The 25,115-nt window shown below is 42.4% G+C and overlaps 1 protein-coding gene across 1 annotated transcript in view; it reads right to left on the bottom strand.

Moving 5' to 3' along the window:
- The window catches only part of LOC146859088 (myeloperoxidase-like), a 139,159-nt gene that overhangs the window by 55,544 nt on the left and 58,500 nt on the right, over nucleotides 1-25,115 (bottom strand). The window contains exon 9 of the mRNA XM_085649741.1: nucleotides 1,868-2,028. Within this exon, the coding sequence (XP_085505867.1) occupies nucleotides 1,868-2,028 (161 nt within the window). The remainder of the gene's footprint in view (nucleotides 1-1,867; nucleotides 2,029-25,115) is intronic.

The following is a 25,115-nucleotide window of genomic DNA, read 5'->3' as shown; positions in this document are numbered from 1 at the left end:
ATGCCGCTGACACCTTTAGCACCTAAGCAGATAGAGCCTTTCAGAAAGAGCCCCAAGGAGGAAAAACCCCAATGACGATGGTAGTCTCGAAGATAGCAAGCACAGAGACCAAAAGATCCAGCAGACTGGAACTTAACTAGCCAGAGGAGGGACTTCCAACAGGAGTGAGGAAGAACAGGAAAACAAGAGCAGCCAGATCAGAAATGACAACAGGAATTAAGTTTAACAGGAGCATGGAAACACACCCACGGGAGCAAAGAAGTATTGCACTGCAAAGTGGAAGGGAATCCTACTTCTTACAAAACCCCAGAACAGGAAATAACATCAGTAAATGATGCTGCCATTATAGATTGGGAAGGCAATTCAATAATATACGAGTAAGCCGCCATGATGGATTGGGGACTAGAAAACCCCTCCCCAGGAATTCAGGAAAGAACAACTATGGTTGCTTCCAAAATGGCCCCCATGTAGAGGAAAACCGAAGACTGCACTGGCAGTCCAACATCTGTGAAGACATATCCATGAATGAATTCAGCCGCTGGCAAGCACAGCCATCACTCCACAGTTAAAGAAGCAGTGTGCTTTGCTCCATAAAAATGTACGCAAGGAAAGCTGATGAGCGGGTTCCAGCTCACAATGCAGCCCACTGTGTAACAAATGCTTGCAATTTGTCTAACCACTGGAATCGCTCAGTGTAGCATTCCAACCCATCATTCTTTTGCCCACAATGACACCTCAGATTAGACACAGCCATAATGCAGATCAGCCTTGGTCCTTCTCCAGTAGGAACAGTCCAGCCTGAACTGCTAAGTCAAGTCTTTTCTGACCCAAAACAAAAGCAAGCAAAGACTAATTTCACCCTAGTTGGGGCTCCTTAGTCAGGTACAGCTTAGTTCCAGTGGCACAGTGAGCAAGGTACCCATGCCTGGCATTACCATTGCCACTTAGGAAGAACATCAAACACAAAAAAGGTGATGGGGGAATGCTTTCAATTTGTTTAACTACTACCAATTGCTTCAGCTAGCACTCCAACCCATCGCTCTTTTGTCCACCATGCCATCTAAGATTGGACCCAGCTATAAGCAAATCAGTCTTGGCCTGCTCCAATAGGATCAGTCAAGCCTGAACTGCCAAGCCAGCCAGGTCCTCTCTGAACTGGGACACAAGCAACCCAAGACTAGTTTCACCCTAGTTGGTGCTCTTCATTTGGGTGCAGCTTGGTTCCAGAGGCATAGTGAGCAAGGGGCCCTCATCTGGACATACGCTTGACCACTGAATGCGGTACCTCAAACACACAAAGTGTGATGGGAAGAATGCTTGCAAATTGTCTAACCACTAGTAATCACCGAGGTAGCATACCAGCCCATCATTTTTTTGCTCTACATCACACCTCAGATTAGACGCAGCCATATGTCAATCAGTCTTGATCCTGCTCCAATAGGAACAGTTCCAACTACTAAGCCAGGTCTTCTCCAAACTGTAACACAAGCAATCCAAGATCAGTTTCACCCTAGCAGTGGCTTTTCATATGGGTGCATGTTGATTCCGGTGGCACAGCGAGCAATGATCCCACGTCTGGGGATACTCCTGACCACCTATGTGGATACAGGCTGGGCTGTTCCTGTTGGAGCGAGGGCAAGACTGATTTGCATATGGCTGGGTCCAAACTCAGGTGGCATGGTGGACAAAAGATCGATGGCTTAGAATGCTACCCAGAGCAATTGCCAGTGGTTACACATATTGCAAGCAGTTCCTGCTATTTTCAGACTCTTTGTATGTGATACAATCAACATGATTGTTTTAGGCCAGCATCGCATATTTTGCAGGCTTTCAAGGTTAGTCAAATAAATGTACATTTTGAGAATACCTGGAGAATGCCTCCTACAACTTTTCTGGCTTCCTGGTAGAGCCTTTCTCCGGACCATCTAGGATTTATCCGCCGCAGCTCCCTGGCCACACGGTTGTGTTCTCGCATGAAAAGTGTGTGGAAGGATGTGAGGCCTGGTTGCTCACTCGTCCTGGGATCACCTTGATGTAAAGAAAAGCATTATATACAAATTTGAAGTCTGGTCATTTAATAACAATAAATCAGAGCAAAGTATTCCTTTTGCCTCTAAGGCTACATGGAATTCAGACTGGCCAAGGAAGGTGACCTTTAATCTTAATGCCGAGCTTGGATACCGTCGTTTTTAGTAATAAAACAGGTTCAGGGCTTTAAGTGGGTCGGGTCCCTCCAGGTCTCAGACCTGCTATTAATTTTAAATGGACATTTAAAAAGATGCCTATTGGGCCCTGTATCCACGTCCTTAACTGTACAGGTAAAACTACTGATCGATTTCTGAATAATGAATGTAAAAAATTTAGAGTAATGCAAGTCAGCGATATGGTTCCTGTTTATATTTCAAGTGTTTTATTTAATCTTGTATTCCCTAAGAGTGGTTGCTTTTTCCAGGATACTGTGTTTCATTTTTTCTCCTGTGCTATACCACTGTTGTATATGGCATATTTTGAACCTATTCCCCTCCAGGTATTTGTAGGGCCATGATTGAGAGCTCTGGAGTTGAGGTTAAAGGCAGTGAGTTTCTCACAGTGACTGTCAGCGGGTCAAAAAGGTGTTCAGAATACATGGTCATCCAATCCTTGGCCTCTCTGTAGAGCGTACAGAGCATTGTTCATGTATTGTGATTCTGTGCAAATGTGTGTGAATGAGGTACACAGCTGTCAAAATATTGAAACAACGAAAGTACAAGAAAATACAGTACTTACAGGTGAGCGGGTGCATTATGTGTTTAGGGGGTGGTGAAGTGAAGGAGCTGGAGGGTAATGCATTTAGGTGACAGTGAAAAGAGAATGCTGCAAGTAAAAGATGAGGTGTAAGATGTGCAGATAGATGAGATATGGAGAGAAAATGTCTAACATAGTAAACATACCACAAATGATTAAGACCCTCTGAAGACCACTTACCCATTCCACGGGCCTCAGTAATATTTTCAATATTCATTATTTACGACACAATCGTTGTTACTCATTTTTGTTAATCAGCAAACAACCATTGACAAACCTGGGAGAGGATGTGGCTAGAGCAGTCAACCTCAAAGCTGGGGAACCGGGTTCAAGTCTAGGCAGGGATGCTCAACATCCTGTGATTCTGGGTAAATCGCTTAAACTTCATGTGCCTAACAAAATGAATGTGCCCATCAGTAACGCAACTTGTGCTCATGTAAAGCACTCTGATACCTTCGGATCAAGTTCACTATATATAAAACTCCCCCAAAAATAAAATAAAAGCCTGTGGTCACGGATGGTTTTAGGTGTATATCAGCTGTTGTGTAATGTATCTGGATTGAATAATAGAAAGCTCAAAGAGGAACCAAAATATCAGTCTGATGGCACACTCTAACAATCACAGAAATTCAGTTAATATGTTTAAGCCACACCGATAATCAAACAGGCTGCATCCCTTTTAGAGATCCATTTTTTTCATCCCACTTAAAGTAATGAACAGGTATGTTAATGGAGTGCACATTCACCCCAAAGAGGTGTCTTACTACTGACAGATAAAATATAGTTGCCCTTGCACAACTCACTGTTACTTATGTCTGTGGTATCTGCTCCTGCATCCCACCAAACATTCCCCAGAGCCTTTACAAAATAGCAGGGCTAAAGTCAGAGTCAGTCACTCTGTTAGCTAAGAAATCATTCTCAAAAGACTCACTTAGGTAACAACTGCTCTGCTATTTCACTTTTTATTTCTGGGGTTCTGATGAGCTTCATGCGCCATCTTTTTAACACCCGAACAGAATTATCTTTATCCTCCAGCCTGACATAACACAGTTACAGAGAAGATACTTAGATTTGCTTCAAACTATACCTGGTAATTGGTTTGTATCTCAGCTCCCTTTTGAGCATAGCACGGAAACATAGCCCTGAAACAGGCCTCCTAACCATCACAGAGGAGCTAAAAATCTGCTGGACCAAGGAGGACCTGCTGCTATCATCCTCCTTAACTTGAGCACAGCGTTTGATATGGTTGACCACGAAATACATTTAAAAAGATTGGGTGAAGCCACAATAAAGAACGTCGCTCTTAATTGGCGCACCTTTTTAAAAGGCAGGTCTTTACAAATTTGCAAAAATTCATTCTTCTCGCATATTTTAACACTGAAATGCAAGGTACCACATGGCTCTGCCATCAGCCCCACACTTTTTAAACTATACATGCATCCTCTTGTGGAAATATGGATTTTTCTGATCAGTTATGTCCCCTATCTTGGACCCCAACGGTTCCATGTATGAATCACAAGTACATGTATGTTCCCTCCAGTTCCAGTTATGAAGACGCAAATACATGTGCGTCCACCGTTAACATGTCCTCTTTCAGATCCGCCATGAATAGGCCGGATATTCCATTCCTAAGTATGAAAGGCCACCGGCTTTATATGGTTCACTTATGCCATTTTACAGTCCAGGCAAGTAGGCCCTGATTCTGTCATCAAACTCTTCTTGCCTTCTGCCTCTGAAAGCTCCAGTCTGAGCCTGCATCTGTGACCATGAACTTTGTCTCATTCCCTGCGCGGCTCACGAAGCCTGACATCAGCCTGCTGCCTGCCAAAAACTGTATTTCACCTTCGAAATTATCTGCTCCGTTCCCTGCCCGATGCATTCCTGTCTAGTAGTTTAAGTAAACATTCTTCCAGCTACCGAGCAAAGGCCCGGCTTCTCTGTCTTTATACAAGTAATTCATAGCCCTATTACTATGGAAGATTTCTACCCACGCATCTAGTGTAGACACTTAGACGCTTGTACACGCACTAACAGGCAGTATAGTCAGTATAGAATAAGATTCTACTCTAAGAAGACCTCTCTTTTGGATAACTTAGTTCTTTAAACATAGGATGTTAGATATGATTTGGGATTAGGTTGATTTGACCCTCCAGACTTCTGTCGCCACATGTAGAGCTAAATGTCAAGTCCCCTTCACCCCCTAGTTGCACGTCAATCACACGTCATGCTGCTGCGCGCGCATTTCTGCCAAGTATTTCTGCTAACATTGCGAAATTCTTTCATGTAACCACCCTCTTATGACATCACATCTGATGACGTTCTTTAAATCACACCCAGTTACGCCTATTTTTGCTACGTATGAATATATTATCCACACTATCAATTGTTACGCCTCTTGTATTTGCTTCACTGTAATGCCTATTGTATAAAAGTGATTGATTGTCAATAACGTATGTACTTCACTTCCTGAACCTTCGTGGTGATGGAACTTGGAGCAACCGATTATAATCGACCATTGGAATAAAGCCCATTCCGAACCTCTAATACCACGGATTCTGCCTCTTATTTACTGAGCTATTTTATTATGTTTCTGTATCAAATTAAGTCCCGGTAATTAAATTATTTACCACATGAATGGCGCCCGAACAGGGACCCTTTCTCATCTCACGCGCCGGCGGTGCGTTGCAGGCCCGGTCTCCTGCCACAGCTGGACGGACAATAACGCGTACCAGCAGGATTTCCTGTATCTCCCTCCGGTCAAGCGGGGGCGACTGAGGCTGCGATCAACACCCAGACGAGGCGGTGAGAAGTGCGAAGTATCCCGACCAGAGCCTAGCTGAGAGAGCAAGATCCGAGGTATACAGAGGCCCACCAGTTTCCGAAGTCCCGAGTCGAGTCCAGTTTCCGAAGTGTTCGAGTCGAGTCCAGTCCGGTTCAAGTTCAGTTCAGTTTCCGAGGCCTTCCGTTTCCGAGCTACCCGGTGAGTACCATTACTGGGGAGGCGTTCTGACGTGCACATAGGTTGTGCCGGTCAAGACGGGTTTGGGTACACAAATCCGGTCTGCACTGTTTCAGCAGTGTATCTGTACTGTTTAGCAGTATATCTAGTATATCAAGTATATAAATTCAGAATAATTCAGTTAAAGTCGAGTATTATGTTTAGTGATTAAGTTTTCCTTAGATCGTCATCATCATCGTTGCTCAGTTAAATGTTAAATGTTAAATGTTTTAAAAACGTTCTGCATATTGTGGTATGAATGACTGTTCATTATTGTGTTTACTGTATTAAGTTTGTTCAAAATCAAGTATCAGATCAGTTTTCAATATGCCGCTCTTTTCGAAATTAAGACAGATCACAACAAGAAAAGGGGTACTCGAAGAAGCCGTTCCTATTCCTCCTAGGGACACTCCAGGGTACTTCATGTATCATAAACATGGCTTAGACGCTATATTATTTCTTGATTTATGGGTAGACTACACCAAGGAATTACCAGAAAGTCAGAGGTGGCCCGCAGCTGGGACCTGGGATGCAGAGTGCATCATGAAAGTAGAGGAAGAGTTATGGAAAAGGAAAGTCAGACAGTCACAGAAAGACGCCATTGAGTTATGGCGTAAAGAATCTCATAGACGTACAGAAAAAGCACTCCGACAGGAAGAGAAGAATAAAGAGAGTTCAAATAAAGTCCGAGAAAATCTATTAATTGAAGAAGGTACCCGAGTGAAATCAGAACAAGTAGACAGACAAAGAAATGCCCTTATGAATGGTATGTATCCCCTTCTGGCCGAAGGATTACCTAAGGCTACTCCAGAGATACCAAAAGACTTGCCACCCCCATTATTTCCAATAAAGGTACATCCTAAGGGGCATCCTAGAACCGCAGAAGATGTTTTTCTTTCCTCATATTTAGATGACGCAGCTCCCGAGTATGCTAATCCCGCCCCACATAGACCGCCTGCCAGGGAGGTTCAACGCCAAGATCCAGTACCCGTATCTCTACAGCAACAAGTCCTGACACAAGTTCCGGCAAGCACATCTGTTTCTACATCTGTTCCTACAGCTACTTCTATAGCTGTGTCCACACCTATAGTTGCTGTATCACGTTCAACGAATCCTTTCACGCCCGATACCCCAGATGGGGCTACGGGAGGTGCTACCAACATTTTTTCTACGCCACCCAGAATAAATAAACTTACCTTTCAAGAGTCAGCACATTCACGTACCCCCAAACTCATAAATGCCCGTACGCTTAAGGAACTTCTTGTAGATTGTAGATATGACCCTGTGCCCGGCAAAGAGGACGAAATGATCATGGCATCATTACGTATCAGACGAGCCGCGGTGTATTTAGGGAAGTTACCAGGAATGACTGCGCATCTAGATAATATATACCATTTTGTCCAAACAGGGCGAGATTCTGAATGTATTAACAGAGCTATGGAATACCAGAAAGTGGAGATACAGGGGGAACTGTTACGTTTCCTCATAAATTGTGTGATCAGAAATCAAGACCGACCGGGGGTAGACCCGGAAGCAATGCAAATTCTTACCAGATGGAGCCAGAATATATCAGAAGGGAGACATGATAAGCAAAATTGTATAATAGCCATGTGCCGAAAGATCCGTAAAGAAATAGAACGCCTACACGAAGAAAGATTAGCGGTAGACCAGTTCGAACAAAGCGAGGAGGAAGGATCAGGACTGCCCACAGGACAGTCAGACACCATAGCCTATGTAGGTAGAGGAAGATCTTGTAATAGTACTAGATGTTTTATTGACCCGATACGTCCGATATGTCCAGATAATAACAGGAATTTCCAAACACCAATAATAAATATAAGGTCTAACGAGCATTCATTCCAAGCAGCTGACAAATTACTCCGAGAACGAAGGGGTTATCATTTTCTCGATTCTATGGATGAACAAGAATTAGCCAGGTCAGCCGTCCATTGGGTTGCCAGTCCCGGAAAGTATGGTGATGATACAGTAGCACACACATTTTTGAATCTCACCCCAGATGAACAGCGTTTAGCTGGGATTTATATGATTCAACAACTCCTTATACTATATCAGAGTCAGCATTCGGATCCTGGTCCCTTACCTGATATATTGACTGAATTACTCATGAATAGATGGAGAGGTTCAGGTACTAAATTAATTAAAGAAATACTAGAATCAAGAAAACAGTACATTCTTTTTGTATGCCCAGAACATGTCTCATTGCCCATCAAGGAAAGAACCACGTATTACATGGACAGACAGAATCCCTTACGAGAAGTGCACCCAATAAAAGGCGAGGACAATGAGTTTAAACGCGTATTTGTATATACGCCCATATCGAAAATAGAATTGTTAGAAATGAAGAAAGTGGTACCCAGTCATGACAAAGACCCAGCAGGTTTTCACCGAGAAATTAAAGACATGTTACTCATGGGAGAGTATACCTATCCCGACATTATGACAATATTAAAGGTATTAATGCCTGCTGGCATTTATGAAAAACTCAGGGAAAAAGAGTGGGAGGTAGGAGACCAAAAGATAGAATGGTCAGCATTAGAAGCAGAAGAAAAGGCCCGAACTGCAGGAGCAGGGCTTGGGGATAAAACTAAGGCACTACCAGGTTTACTAGTACAGGTACTGCCACGTTTATTAACTACGAAAAAGGAAGATTGGGGTACAATTTCAGCCTGTAAACAGAAGCAAGATGAAGACACTAGTGATTTCTATGCCAGATTTGAAAAATGTTTTGGTATAAATAGTGGCATAAAAGCAAGTAGCGAATCCTACCCACATCTGTTTGTGACAAAATTAGTAGAAAATTCCTTGCCTCAAGTGAAGAATAGAGTATTAAAATTCGAGAGTACCTGGCAAGGTAACACTCCATCACAAATGTTACAAATGTTACAGTACCATCACAATAGAATTAGAGAGGAACAAGAACATGAACAAAGACGCATGAAAGACACGAAAATGAAAATGCTAGTCTCCCAGACAGTTCCAGCTGAAGGGCATAAAAAGGGTATGACACATTCCGGTGATTCAACAGGACCTATAAAAGGGATATGCAACTATTGTAAAAAGCCAGGTCATTACGTACACGATTGTCCAGTTTTGAAACATAATATCGCCATAGGTAATACAAAAGAAAGACCACGGCCACCTAGACAGGATCAGAATGAACAAGGAGCCCCGCAGCATGCACAGTCCATGCCAGTTCCACCACAGTCTATACAGTTTGTGCCAGCTGCACCAGCGCTGCCTGTTGCTGCCACACAAACCACGACACGACAACTGTACCAGACCGCACAGTATGACTATCCTGATTATCAGCGATACGCATGAACCAGCCTAGAGAGGGAAGTTGACTTACCCCTTATCGAGGTCCCTGTAGACCAAGAAGGACCTTATGTACATAGTGAATTATTAGGCCAAGACAGAAAATTTTTACTCGATACAGGGACAAGTCGAACAACCATAAAACGTAGTGAAGTTCCAGGGGCACCCCTCTCAGGCTCACAGAATATTTCCCTTGGTTTTTCAGGAAAACCTATTGTTAATGAAGTGTCACAACCTCTTCCACTTACGATAGGACCTTTGACCCGAACTACAGATTTATTGCTTACTAAGTCATGTCCAGAAAATTTGTTAGGTATAAAAACACTGAAAGCTCTAGGAGCTATAATATGTTGTTCCCCGGAAGGAGTAAGATTGTTTTTACGTGATTTTAAAGGTCACTATGTGTCTAGAGACATGGATCCCCGACTGCAGACTTTACCTACACATCTATGGGCACAAGGCCCTACTGATGTTGGTTGCATGAATATTACACCATATCGAGTCACACTAAAGGCAGGAGTGGTACTACCACGAATGAGACAATACAAGTTACCACCAGATGCTGTAGTGGCTTTACTGCAAATCATTGACGAACTCATTGCCCAAGGAGTGGTTGTGGAAACAGACTCCAATGTATGTAATTCCCCGATAATTCCGATTCTTAAACGAACAGATCCGAAGGCCCCGCCAGTATATCGATTGGTTATTGATCTGCGCGAATTAAACAAATGCATAGTGCCACAATTCCCTGTGGTCCCAGATATCTCATCATTACTGACAGCTATTGATTCCGAAGCAACATTCTTTACTGTAATTGATCTCAAGAATGCTTTTTTCAGCGTCCCAATAGATCCGGAAAGCCAATATTTGTTCGGATTTAGTTTAAATGGACGTAGCTTTAAATTCTCACGCGCACCTCAAGGATTTACGGAAAGCCCCAGCATCTATAGTCAAGCACTGAAACGAGAACTCGACAGTATCCACATGCCAGTTAACACCGCCTTGCTTCAATATGTCGATGATCTGCTGATCACCGCGAGAAGCGAACCCGAATGTGAGAAAGCATCACTGACAGTTTTACAATTTCTAGCCGAAAAGGGGCACAAGGTGTCCCCTTCTAAGCTGCAATTCTGTGTCCAGCGAGTTGTTTATCTTGGACACTCGCTGTCCAAGGAGGGAAGGCAGCTTACACCCGACCGCATTCAGTTAATAGCTAACATGCCAATACCCAAGACACAAAAGGAGGTGCGGGCTTTCATAGGCCTCACTTCATATTGTAGGCAGTGGATCCCTCAGTATGCATTTCTAGCAAAACCACTCATTCAATTGACAACACAGGAGGCAGCCACATCGACTGTTCTCCCTTGGACTCAGGAACATACACAAGCTTTTGAAAGCCTAAAGAAAGCTTTATGTCAAGCACCTGTTTTAGCAACGCCATGTTACAGTAAACAGTTTACACTCTTTGTTATAGAACGCGAAGGTACTGCCTTGTCAGTACTCACACAGGAACAAGCAGGATCACACAAACCATGTGCTTATTTTTCTAGTACATTAGATCCCGTAGCTCAGGCTTTGCCTGCGTGTCTGAAATCAGTGGCAGCAACAGCTTTGGCAATCAGACAAAGCGATGCCATAGTGTTAGGACATCCATTGACAGTTCAAGTACCACATGCAGTAGAGGTTCTTGTGAATCGAACGCAAACACAACACTTGACTATAGCGCGACTTACAGGATACGAATTAACATTGTTTCAGCCACATATAGAAATCAGACGTTGTAACACATTGAATCCTGCTACACTTTTACCTGTGATCGGAACAGACCCACTAGCCCATGACTGTATTGAAGTTATTACAATCACGACGAAACCCAGACAAGACTTAACCGATGTCCCATTGTCAGACCCAGACCTGACGTTGTATGTAGATGGTTCATGTATGAGAACAAGTACAGGAGAGTTAGTGGCTGCTTACGCAGTCACAACAGATACTGAAGTCATTGAAACAAATCGCATAAATACCTTGTCAGCTCAAGCCGCAGAGCTCATCGCTCTGACACAAGCCTGTATTCAAGCCACAAATAAAAAAGTCAACATATACACTGATTCACGTTATGCATTCGGAGTTGTACATGACTTCGGCGTGCTGTGGCGAGAGAGAGGTTATTTAACTTCCCACGGTGCCCACATTCAGCACGGACCCCTCATCCATGCCTTATTAGATGCGATACATCTACCCACTGCAATATCAATTATGAAATGTAAAGCTCATACGAAAGTTACTGATATCATTTCTCAAGGCAATGATCTAGCTGACAGAACAGCTAAACAGACTGCTCAAACTCAAACATCCGACATGACAAAGACAATAGTCCCGACGCCAACACATTGTATGACGGTTAAAGATCCTACTCTTGACGTAATTGACATACAGACACATGCTACACCAGACGAAATAAAGAAATGGACTGAATTAGGAGGGATCCAAACGGATCAAGGATGGATGATGAAGGAAAAGTCTGTGTGGTTCCTTCCTGATTCAATGGTCCAGGTTATAATTAACACTGTACATAGTCCCGCACATCTAGGAGAAAAAGCTATGCTAGATAGCATTCAACACATTTGGTTCAATAAACATTTACGAGCAGCAGCCAAACAAAAAGTTCGTACCTGTATGATCTGTTGCCAGTTCAACCCAGGAAAAAGCGTTCCCGTAGAACAGGGTGGATTTCAGCCTCCTGATCACCCTTTTGAAGTCCTCCAGATGGATTATATCCAGATGGAACGATGTAGAGGATTCAAATATGTTCTCGTAGTTGTTTGTGCTCTTTCCCGTTGGACGGAGGCATACCCGGTTTCAGATTACACTGCCCCGACTACTGCCAAACAGTTGGTTCGAGAATTCTTCCCACGATACGGTTTACCACGTGTTGTTCACTCAGATAACGGCCAGCCGTTCTCATCCGAATTAATGAAACACGTTTCACTTTTGTTAGGCTATCAGTGGAAATTCCACTGTGTCCGACACCCCGAGGCAGCAGGTCTCGTAGAAAGACATAATCATACTCTGAAAATTAGATTGTCCAAAATATGCAGAGAGAAAGGTGTCGACTGGGTAGTAGCATTACCAGTTGCACTCTTTTACACAAGAATGGTAGCACACTCTCGAACAGGGCTATCCCCGTATGAAGTGATCTTCGGCAGACCACCAAATATGTGGGGGACGCCCATACCACGCAAAATAACTGATATTGACTGTAATATGCTGACAGATTACTTGGCTTCCTTGATGTCTGCACTACAATCTTGTCGTTCACAGGTAGCTGCAGCTTTTCCTGACAACACTGAGGTGAAGCCCCATGACGTAATTCCAGGCGACCTGGTCCTAGTGAGGAACTTTGATCGAAAGACTCAGCTGGATCCTAGGTGGAAGTCGCCTCAGCTGGTTTTGCTCACCACAAGGACAGCCGTGAAGATCGAGGGCAGGAAAGGCTGGATTCATTCAAGTCATATCAAGAAATTTCATGGACTACCAGCGGATGTGAATACCACACCTCGTGTGTCTTCACCCATTGACTCAAAACTTCCTTTTGTTGAAAAAAGTAATTCCGAACATTATAAACTAAAGCTCAGGTCCAATCAGTCAAGCAATTTGATTGTTTAAGTCCTCTCCGAGGTGAAGCGGTTGAATTGTCTCTGGCATGTATCCCTTGGACCTGAATAGAGATAACACCCGAAAAATGTTGAAACGACAGGCGTACTGTAAATCACTGCGTAGTCATTGCATAGTGACGTTATTAATTTTGTTTTTCTTAAGTCTTTTAATAATTACTGCAAGTATATTGTTGCACATATATTATCCTATTTCTAGACATGTTTATAATATTACTGCTGAACATTCTTTTAGTGAATTACCTCCGCTTGAGTTGTCTTATAGATTTGCGCTGCGCAATAACACGTTTATCAGTATGTTACATCATTCCCATCAGGTTAGCAATGCTACAAATTGTTGGATATGTGGCCGACTCCCTCCCTATCAGAATTATAAAGGAATTCTACCTCTCTTTCCATACCCGTTCACACACAACGGCTCCTGTGGAGCATGGTTTAGTTTAATTAATTCTCTAGATTCGAATTCTGCAGTTTATCAAGATAACTGGGTATGGGGAAATTTGAACTTAGTTTTGCTTAAAGTCTGCTATCCTAACAAGGAGGGACTTCCCCAGAGAACAGGAACTGATCTAGAAAATGAAGTGTATGGATTAGGTAATTTTACGCTTAATCTTATGATCCTAAATGTCGAATCCGAAGCTACTCCAATTTTGCCCGCTATGTCAATATTTCCAGTAAAAGGTGAATTATGTGTAAGAAAGAATGGTTCCATACATATGGGCCATAGTAGATGCACCACTGTAGTAAAATTTAGTGATCAAGGCAAGTCTACATTTAGAGCTTCCCGCCATTCTTATTTCATATGTGGTCAGACGGCATATGTACGTTTGCCTCTAGATTGGGATGGTACTTGCTACATTGGATTCCTTTTGCCACCTGTTTTCCTAGCTCCTCCTGATTATCACAGAAATACTCATTTAGTATATAATAGAGTAAGGAGAGATCTCCCAATAGTCGATTACACTGAAACAGCATGGGAAAAATACACAGATTTCAATAAAGGTCTCTTTCCCTATATAGGTACCGTTACTAATAGTAAGCTGATACGTAGATTAACTAGAACCCTTGAAGCAGTAGTGAACGAAACTATTTCCGCCTTAGGCAATTTAACAGAAGAGCAGTCTGCTATGCGGATTGTTGTGCTTCAAAATCGTCTTGTCCTTGACGTCATCCTGGCCGATAGGGGCGGAGCTTGTAGGGTCATCGGATCAAGCTGTTGCATTTTCATACCAGAAAATTCGCCATCTGTATATAAAGCCATAACTCGCCTTCATAAGATTGTAAGCCAGATACACCAGAACCCAGGCACCTGGACTTGGTCCGGTTGGTTTTGGAGTGTATTATCTACCTTTGGATGGAAGGTCCTATCTTTCCTAGGTATTGGCCTTCTCATACTATTCAGTTGCTGTCTATGCCTACAATGTGGACCAGCGATTTGTGGTCTGTGTACCACATCGTGTATTCCACCACCAGGATTTCGTTCGTCCCAGAAGAAAAAAGAAGAACAAATGATGCTATATGAACAGATCAATGGATTGATGAAGATTGATATCTCTTAACGGGCAAGTAGGGGACAAGGAGGGAATGTGGAAATATGGATTTTTCTGATCAGTTATGTCCCCTATCTTGGACCCCAACGGTTCCATGTATGAATCACAAGTACATGTATGTTCCCTCCAGTTCCAGTTATGAAGACGCAAATACATGTGCGTCCACCGTTAACATGTCCTCTTTCAGATCCGCCATGAATAGGCCGGATATTCCATTCCTAAGTATGAAAGGCCACCGGCTTTATATGGTTCACTTATGCCATTTTACAGTCCAGGCAAGTAGGCCCTGAATCTGTCATCAAACTCTTCTTGCCTTCTGCCTCTGAAAGCTCCAGTCTGAGCCTGCATCTGTGACCATGAACTTTGTCTCATTCCCTGCGCGGCTCACGAAGCCTGACATCAGCCTGCTGCCTGCCAAAAACTGTATTTCACCTTCGAAATTATCTGCTCCGTTCCCTGCCCGATGCATTCCTGTCTAGTAGTTTAAGTAAACATTCTTCCAGCTACCGAGCAAAGGCCCGGCTTCTCTGTCTTTATACAAGTAATTCATAGCCCTATTACTATGGAAGATTTCTACCCACGCATCTAGTGTAGACACTTAGACGCTTGTACACGCACTAACAGGCAGTATAGTCAGTATAGAATAAGATTCTACTCTAAGAAGACCTCTCTTTTGGATAACTTAGTTCTTTAAACATAGGATGTTAGATATGATTTGGGATTAGGTTGATTTGACCCTCCAGACTTCTGTCGCCACATGTAGAGCTAAATGTCAAGTCCCCTTCACCCCCTAGTTGCACGTCAATCACACGTCATGCTGCTGCGCGCGCATTTCTGCCAAGTATTTCTGCTAACATTGCGAAATTCTTTCATGTAACCACCCTCTTATGACATCACATCTGATGACGTTCTTTAAATCACACCCAGTTACGCCTATTTTTGCTACGTATGAATATATTATCCACACTATCAATTGTTACGCCTCTTGTATTTGCTTCACTGTAATGCCTATTGTATAAAAGTGATTGATTGTCAATAACGTATGTACTTCACTTCCTGAACCTTCGTGGTGATGGAACTTGGAGCAACCGATTATAATCGACCATTGGAATAAAGCCCATTCCGAACCTCTAATACCACGGATTCTGCCTCTTATTTACTGAGCTATTTTATTATGTTTCTGTATCAAATTAAGTCCCGGTAATTAAATTATTTACCACACTCTGGCTGCCATTGTGCATGAATTTGGGCTGGTGATTGTGTCATATGCCGACGGCACACTACTGGTTGGCTCCCTTACACTGGGAAAAGGATTACAATACCAACAGCTGTCTCCCTCCTTAGAAAAAGTAGCTATGTGGATAGCAAACTGCTGTCTTAAACTAAATGGGGAGAAGACAGAGTTGATGATTCTGGAGAACAGATCCCACCCTTAACCATCATTAGATTGGCTAGAGTATCTGGGCAATCCGCCAATCTATTCCTCCCCCATAAAAAGCTTAGGTATGTGACTGGACAGTTCCCTTTCGATGGATTCACAAGCATAAAAACTTGAAGGGAGCCTGCTTTGGTATCCTTACAACTAGTCATAAGAACGTAAATCATTTACTGCTTGTTATGTGGTCACATTAGGCCTGGCTGCTACACCACCATTTTACATGTTCATGTTTTAGTAGACATCTTTTTTGAACGTTGATATTTGACACACGTTTGCTTGTGTGCCTGTATGGATAATATTCTTTGAATTAACCTTTGCTTACATTTACATTTCTTCGTAGGCATCTAATCAGCGGCTTGAACATTCTGCATGAAAGCTAAAGTTTACTGCGCAAAATATTGATGTTTCTTATTGTTCGCTCTGCGAGAGCTTTGTCAGAATACAGTCAATACTGACAGCCTGATTGGGACTTCCGCATAGCAACATGGGTGAAGTTTATTATATAAACAACATCACTCCTTGGTTTAGTTAGAGGGGCATTTCACTACCACTGTTGAGGTGACAACATAGCCGGATTTCCAGCCTAGCTGAATTTTGTTTACCTCCTGAGAAGGATGGTTCCCAGCTCTACTCCAAGATGGGCTCCCAAATGAAACACGCTCAAAGATAACAGTGGAGTTTTATCACCATACAGGGATTCTGGCAGATTTACCCACCCTAAGCACATTAGGATAGGGAGTGCTAGGTAGAAGCATAACTATAACTGTACTTATATGCAAGCATATAATCTATGTAACAGCACAATGGTTGAATTGTTCATTATTTTTACCATTCTTCTGATGGTGATTTCAGTATATGTAGATATGTAAAATGACAATTTGAGTATTTCTTGTGTCTCCTTTTTGGTATGCATAAGTTACCAAACGAAAGGGTTCTAGGTCTGTTTCCATGATTTTCTTGGGGAGTCAGGGTTGTCATGTTCTGAGGTTGCACATACCACCTGTTACCTTGATAGATTAGGGGTACCGGTGATGTACTGTGCGCTAGCCAGGACTAAGGCCAATGTATCCTGATGGTGTGCATGTACGCAGTCATGCATAGTTTTGACGTTTATGTTGTCCAACAAATCCACAGTTTTACAAGAAAGTATGTACCATACAACATGGCGCAACTAATGTTCTAGCTTGAGTACTCATTTAATGGGTCTCCAGAGTAGTTTTTCTTTTGTGTGCCCAAAGCCCCCACTCACCTACTAACCAAAGACGTCCATGCTGTTTGGGAAAAATCCTCCTCAGCTAAGGACGGGACCCCTACTTCTGGCTGTGGGTTGTTCAAGCTGGAACCTGTAAAAGGATCACCCGCAGCTCTCTAAATTCCAAATATTCCAAATACTTCAATGGCTAATCCAGCACAAGGGGTTCTTCCAATTAATTGCAGACATGCATCAACACAAATGTAATTACAACATGGGCTCCTGAAAACAGGATGGGATGTTACCTTTGTGGTAGAGGCCCCTGGAGCGTCGAAAATAGAGTTATTCAATTAATGAGTCACATTCCCAGCAGTAAATGCCAACTCAAATAGTTTTCACACATACACTGAAGTAGCAAAACCAAACCAATACAGAGCATATGAGGATTTAGAAACTCCCCTCATTTACCTAGAACACATGAATTGGTTCCTAAAAACACTACCACACATATTGAAAAATGTCAGACTAGGTCCTCTCTGCAATGAGGTAGCAACATGGCCAGTCTTACCATATCCATGTGGCAAACATTAGAGACATAGAGCTTGGAGCACTATGCAGAATTTTTGTTGTTATACTCTATGGACGTCTAGTACAATTCATTATCCGAACCATAAAGGCAATCCCACAAAGGGTTGCTCAAGCTGCACGACCACAATTGGCTATGCCTGGAATTAGTCTAGTAACCATCAATGCTATAATGGGTAAGGAGTCCACCAGACAGAATGAGATTCCATTCTGGAATGCACAAAAAACTAGTCAGCTTGAAGCAATGTTTCCCCATTCAAGACTAAAAAAAAACCATAGAATTCTCACAATATGCCTGCCAATGCGCATGGCTGCGCCCTAATGGAAGACTGCGCCATTTGGGGCAATGTCTTTGCTCCAGTCTATACCAGAAGGCATGATACATCATCATTAGCTGTTTTGCCTGAGGTGCTTAAACAGATTCAGAATGAGTACAGGGCAGTCCCTGCCCTGGATTAAGGGATGAAACTAATAGGCAATTTTGTCTTGGTATCGTCAATTATATTAAGTAATATAAAAGCAGAAGCAGCAGCGTTGGCTAAATGCCAGCAACTCATGCAGGTTGCTAGGCACATCAGGAGCGCAAAATCCCTAAAATTATTAAAGAAACCTTTATATTAATAGGTAAGAGGTAATTTGGGAGCCAGACCTGATAATATGCAAATGAAGGGTAATTCTAAAAAGTATAACTAGAAGCAGGCACCAGAGTCTTCTAAAAAATGGTGGGATAATTAGAATAATAAAGAAAAGACTAAAACAAGGGGGGATCTCCTCACTGGAGTCCACTGAAGAGAGCAATAATTTGCATAACCGTGAGTCAATTAAACAGCCTGATAGGCAACAGGATACTGATACACGTCCTTCTCGTTCTTTCAGGAGTCATCAGAAAAATGATCGGAGAGAGGAGGACAATCAGAGCACAGATCAGAGGAGTACGTGACACTTATGAAGGACTCACAGTGCTCTTCTGATTTCATAATAAAAAAGGAAGACACACCTACACAGTCAAAGACTCAATTTAAAAAGAAGTATTTGGGATTAAAGCCAAACATGCCACAGATATTGAGGATTCGACTTCTGAATTGGGGAGTGGGCTCTGACCATTCTAGACAGCACGCCATAAGTCACAATAGTTCACCAGAATCCTATGGAGTGTCTGGTGGCAGTAGCAATGAGTGACTACATCCAGGTAGAAATACCAGAACAGAGACTGAGTGTTCTGAGTCAATTATATGAAATGCAACTCCAGATGAAGGGGGATATACAACGTACTATTAATGTTCTCTTTTGGGAAAACTTGTCATTCGGCTACAACATTGTCTTGGCTGAAAAGATTGGCCACCTGAGTTTGTTAGGGATTGCCCTAAAGGCATTACAGTAATTTTTATAGCTGTTTCCAACCTCGTTTCAGAATCAGTTAAACACACACATGCCAAGAAGTGGGCCTTAGCACAACTTTGGCGTTTTTCCGCAACCATGTGGGTTGGGGTGAAGGATTCCCTTACCACATTGTACCTGTGAGGTACCATCCACAACCACAAGGGCAATATCCCATGAAACATGAGGCCAAAAACAAGTTAGAGAAATACTCATACAACTTGAATATCAAGGCGCAATGTAGAGTTACACCTTCCAATGAACAATCCCTTATTTCCAGTAATGAAACAGGACCATTCATATTATTTACTCTTAGATTACAGACACTTAAACACTGCTACACGCACAATTGCTGTACAACACATGTATAGTGCGGCACTAATGAACAATATCGTGCACAAACAATACTACTCAAGACATTTCAAATGGATTTTCCTGCCAAATCTTTAGCGCCTGAAAGCAGGTACTTGACCGCATTTAGCACCTTAGGTTCTCAAAGACAGGTTTGTTGATTGCCCCAAGGGTATAAGTAAAGCCCAGGGCTGTTTTCAGCCCCTGTAAGAGAATTTTACGACCGAGCATTGTCCTATGTCAATGACATATACCTAACGGATGATGACTTCACACTTAACCAGAGTAGATCACATAATTCTAGGATTTGCTCACATTGTCTACAAATTGAATTCCAAAAATCAAAGATTGCCTATCTCAGTATCCTGTTCTTGGGATTAGAGCCATTAAGTGAAGACAAAAGCCTGGTGACACCTTTCTTAGAGAAGTGCGTGATTTTACAACCTCCAAATATATTGAAAAAAGTCCAATCAATATTGGGATTTCTACATTTTGGCAGGACATACGTGCCAGATTATGCACAACAGGTAAAACAGTTTTATGACTTGATTCATCCAGACCTTTCAAGCACACAATGGACATCTAAACACACACAGATTTTACGTTCAGTACAAGCTGACATGTCAACTTCAAAGCACTTACACACACACGTGTAAACACCACAAACTTGGCGATCTGCATAATTGCACGTGCATCAGGATACACCATAGTCACATTCAATGAAGGAGTCACTGTACCAATAGCATATAAACCCATTTATATACAAATGCAGAAATGTGTTTTGCACCGACAGAAAAGATCCTTACGGCGGTACAGACAGCTGTAGTGAAAGAAAGTGTAGTGAAAGAAAGATCATTGGCTTAGGGAAAACTAATAATTGTTGTGACTCCCATTCCAGCCTTAGAGGCTGTTACAAAAGCCAGTATTCCCAACACGAAAGCTTTACATCGAAGATGGATACAGTAGGCCAACTACCTTACAGCAACAGATGTAGATTATGTCTTTGACTCCACACTACATATACAAGCAAACCTTCAACATGAACACAAATATTCTGTGCCCAATAAAATATTGCCTCTATATCACTCTGATTTTATAATCTACACTGATGGTTCTGCCAAGACAGCAGAAGTGACAAAGCACCAATACTCTTCTGCTTGCGCAGCGTTAAATGGTAAAATGAGAGGTGGAAAATTCCAATTCCATAAAACATACACTCAATCACTTGGGGACTGAACTGCACAGCTGGCTGAACTGAAAGCTCTAATTCTGGCACTTGAAAATACAGATCCTGAATTCCCCACACTTGTAGTGTGTGATTTGTATTATTGTGTCCAATCTTAAATTAAATATTTACACCACTGGAACCAGAATGGATTCAGAGACTCAATAGGGTACACGATAAAGCATAAGATGCTTTGGGGACAAGTGGCTAAATGTAAGTAGGTTGCCACGGTCTCATGTCTTTCACACACTGAGCCTCCAATGTGTAGGAATACATGTTGTAAGGAATTTAATAGCTGAAAAAAGCCGCAAAAGCAACCGTGCAGACTGCTGCAGATGCTGCAATAACTGGTTCCTGTAAGAGAACAGATGGAGACATCATGAGGGCTGTCAATGCTGCGTGCAAAGGCACTCTCTTACTGGAGGGGTTTCCACTAAACTTCTCCTACCAGTTAAGTGCGCAAAATATTCCATTTGCTGATATAGCCAGAGTGGGGGATAGAGTAATACCTAATTCAGATCACAGGTTAGGACTGGTCTTAGCTGCACATAAGAGTCTAGAACCTGCTGATGCAGTGGTGGCGGCTACAATTTTACTATCGCAGCAATGCTTTTGGTGGCCAGGTCTTTACAAACAGGCTAAAGACAATGTCCTTAAATGTGACATTTGCCAGAAGATAAAAGTTTCCACTACAGCTCATCCACCACAGACAACTCTCTTGACCTCAAACAAGCCTGTGGCTTGTGTCTATCTGGCCCGTTGTGGACCCTTACACTCAGCTGAGTCTTAAAAATACATATTAGCAGTGGATTCCTTGTCTCAAGTCCTATGGGTATGGCCACAGCGATCGGCTGATGCTGGAAAAATTATAAAAGACTTGCAAGTCTTTATCCGCAGAAATGCAGTAGCCACATTCCATTTGGACTAGGGTCCAGCATTCGCCTCTAGGACTACGGGCAAATTGGGTGCGCATTATTTCTCACCCTAGCAACCCAAGGGAAATGTGGTAGTGGAGAAGAAAAACCTTGACTTAAAGCAGTCTTCAACAGCTAGAATCTTAGGTTGAGGGTGCAGTAGGGTGTAACACCTGTATGAGGTCCAGATACCCTTAAACAATCTGCCTAGAAGATTCTTTGGTGGTCAAACTCCCTATGAAGTCCTGTTTGAGGATAAAATGTGAGTTCTGGACCTTGAAAATCCCAGTACAATGGCGGCGGAAACACCTTTTCATATCAGTGAACTCTTGGAATGTTTTACAGAACCTGAAATACTTCAGAGGTGCCCAGAGCAATGTCGAACTAAAATGTTCTGCCACTGTTGAAGTGAACAAAGCACCAGCAACTCCTGTTGAATTTCAAACATCAGGGATCCAGTATAGGAGAAAATAATCGACAATAAGGGGTTCGGGCCATCTTATAGCATGCCTATGCCTGTCCTGGCCATTGAATATACCAGAATTGTACTTTTACCGCCCCTTGCCAGTAGCAAACACAAGAAATGTTATGTCTATTTATCTCATCAAACCACATCATGGAGGCTGGTTCTCCATAGTAGGTCTTGAGGGTTCCTGGGTAGTTCCCTGCCTCCTCTCACTACCTTACAGGAAGTCCCGTTACAAGCTTTGAGCAACAATGAAGCTTCTTCTACCAACTGGGAACAGATAACACTGAAGTGTCACTACTTCCAGTTACATCTGCAAATACCATACAATTGCTGTGTACTTCACTGATTTTAACTCTACAACCAGACAATGATGGTGTTTACAACGTACCGCAATGAGAGTCAGCTACCAGTTCTACACAGCTTCACAAGCCCCCCACATTTGTACAAACAGCCTCTGGCTATTTTTTGACTCTGATGACTTCTCTTCAGATTCATCAGCCCCACCTCCACAGAGTGGATGAAGTGAACTTTTATTTAGCTCAAAAAGACATACCTTATCCCTCCATGGCTATACATTAGGATTACAACTTTGTTACTTTTCCTTTTCATTTGAATTGGCTTTGTGACTGTCTTTTTCTTGCTTCTGAACAGACACTATCTCTCATAAAGGACTGTTGTTGAACTGGTAAACAAGGTTTTGAAACCTCAATCTTCATCACACGAAGTGAGAAGAGACGTTTCCTTAGTGAGCATTTTGGCTGTTCCGGTTCCTAATGAAATTATGTAGGATAAGGCACCCTATGATATATTTGGACCAACAGAGACTTTACAAGTTCCATATGTGTTTCACATATACTTAAATTATGTCATTACTCCTGGTTCTATCGCTGATTATTGTGCTGTTAACACAGGGCATGAAATGCTTGCTGATTTAGAGCATTAAACAGTTTTTAATAGTGGAGAAATGTATGATGGTACATCAAATTATGATGTTATGGTCTGTTTTCACCAATACGGTCACCATTATTTACACAAAGCAAGTACTCCACGTGTAGTATTTAATAACACCCAATAAGAACACTGCCATACACCACCTCAGGGTAGCTCAAAGACATTTGCATAGCAATTTGCACATGTTTTGGGTCACAATCCAGCAGATCCATAATCCTATTATTACAAACTTACACTTTCACCAGCAAAGAAAAATATGCTAACTGACAGAAAATTGATTTATTCTGCATCTTTCATTTCCCACTTGTCGACACAAGGGTATGACTTTTAGAGAAAGGGTGTGACTTATGGAGAGACAATATTGATTTAAAATGTATGTAGGGGACTAGGGATTGGCAGGTTCAGGCAAACAAGGTTTTATTTAGAGCATGGCTTATACCACACCAGCCGATTTTCCTCAATAAACCTTTGCAGAAGACGTCCTGTCTCAGCCTGGCCAAGATAAAAGTTCTAAATACACCAAAAATTCCCACCTTTGCACGTCTTGCTAATTGGCAGCATTTCACAAATTACACAGAGGACACATTTAACAGCATGATTAAGAATGTGACATACAATTCTTCACATCCCAATCAAGTGGGATGGTTAGTGTGGCCGTTTTATACTATCGGATGTCAAGCATGTTTTCTTGACAACACAGAAGGGTTTAGGATAAATAGGCCAGACCTACATTTTGTGCAGACACAACACGCAGGAGTGATCACAACATGCAATGTTGGGAAGTTGCGCCTAGAGTTGCTAACTCATTCAAAGTTGGCTGAGGGGAAACAACACCTATCCCTTCTTTCTGATGACATGGACCTACAGGATTTCTTGTTAGGACCTTGAAAGCCACGTCAAAAGCGCTTCCTTTATCCAATATACAATGAAGTGTGGAAAGTTTCACAGCAAGAAGCTGCTGAGAGACGGTGAGATTGATAGAGTAAATTTAGAAAAGGCTCTAGTAGTATTTGACAATAGTATCACTACATTATCCACTAGGATATATTCTCTGGGTAACATTGTGTCATCTGCTATTGACATCATACAAGTGAAGTGTCCTTTTTGCAACATGGACAATCACAGCTACTGATTGTGCTACTAAGTTGGTCTCTGCAGATGTTACGCACTGGCCGCGTTCCGACGAAACACTTAAATGACACTAGTTTGTTTTACCATACAACTTATTGCCTGGGGCTCACGGTTTGATTCCCAGTGCCGGAGGCAGATAAGCTCAGCATCATGTGACTCTGGCCAATAACTCACTTAATCTCCCCGACGCCCACAGTGCCTTGAGGCCCTTATGGGTGATTACTTTGCACTTTACAAATACCGGGGTTATTTGTCTAATGTTCAGATTGCTTTCCAATGGGAGATATTTGATGTTGAATGATCAAGGTTGCTGCGGGATGAAACCGGGAATACCATAACTGGTGATGGTTTCTGCAGTCGTGACCTGTTGTACACAAGTGATATTTCCACATGGCCGGACAGTTACGGATGAGACAATATGGCCTTCGATACAAATTTTGAATGTGAACTTTAATTCTTTAAGCAAACTGAACGCCTCATTGTTTCAGAAGGAGATGGCCTTAACATCTGCAAGGGTGGTGTTTGAGCTTCAAGTTGCAAGGTCTTCTTCTGAGATACAGTCATTACTCTGCACCAATTCCCCACACTATTTTGGTGTACTAGTGCACGCATTTTTAACATTTCAAATACTGCAGGGGTAGGGCACCTTTTTAAGACAATTGGCTCTAGATTAGTTAGTACCTTCCAGATGGTCTTTGGAGTTATTCCATCTTTCATACACTCCGTGCTTGCAAGCATTTTTGCAGGTTTACCGCTTGTCCTGTTCCTGGTTGTCGGGACACTGGTTTTATTTTATTTACTCTGCAATGGATGTTCCATCATGGGGACAAATGGGGATGGCACTACCACATGTGCTACTGTCTCATGTCAGAATGATACAGTGCTGTGGCACACCCTTGCTTCAAGAACTGAATGACAACTGATTCTTGTCCTTTCAGCCTGTGTGACTACACTGCTTGCAGCCCATATTCCACTGTCAGCTGTGCACTTTCAAGTGTGCCCTGAATGTATGCTTGGTGATACAACCGGTCCAATCTACAGACATTGCACTGCTGGTGGATCTCCTAAAGACACACTTGTACAGATGTCCTGCGCGATTGCTTCAAAACACATATTATGAGCCTTCATGGGATGCTTCAG

Source organism: Triturus cristatus, chromosome 3_2 (assembly GCF_964204655.1).
Source record: "Triturus cristatus chromosome 3_2, aTriCri1.1, whole genome shotgun sequence".
In the NCBI taxonomy this organism is placed as follows: Eukaryota; Metazoa; Chordata; class Amphibia; order Caudata; family Salamandridae; genus Triturus; species Triturus cristatus.
The sequence above is the reverse complement of the archived record's forward strand: the minus strand, read 5'-3'. Positions and strand labels throughout refer to the sequence as shown.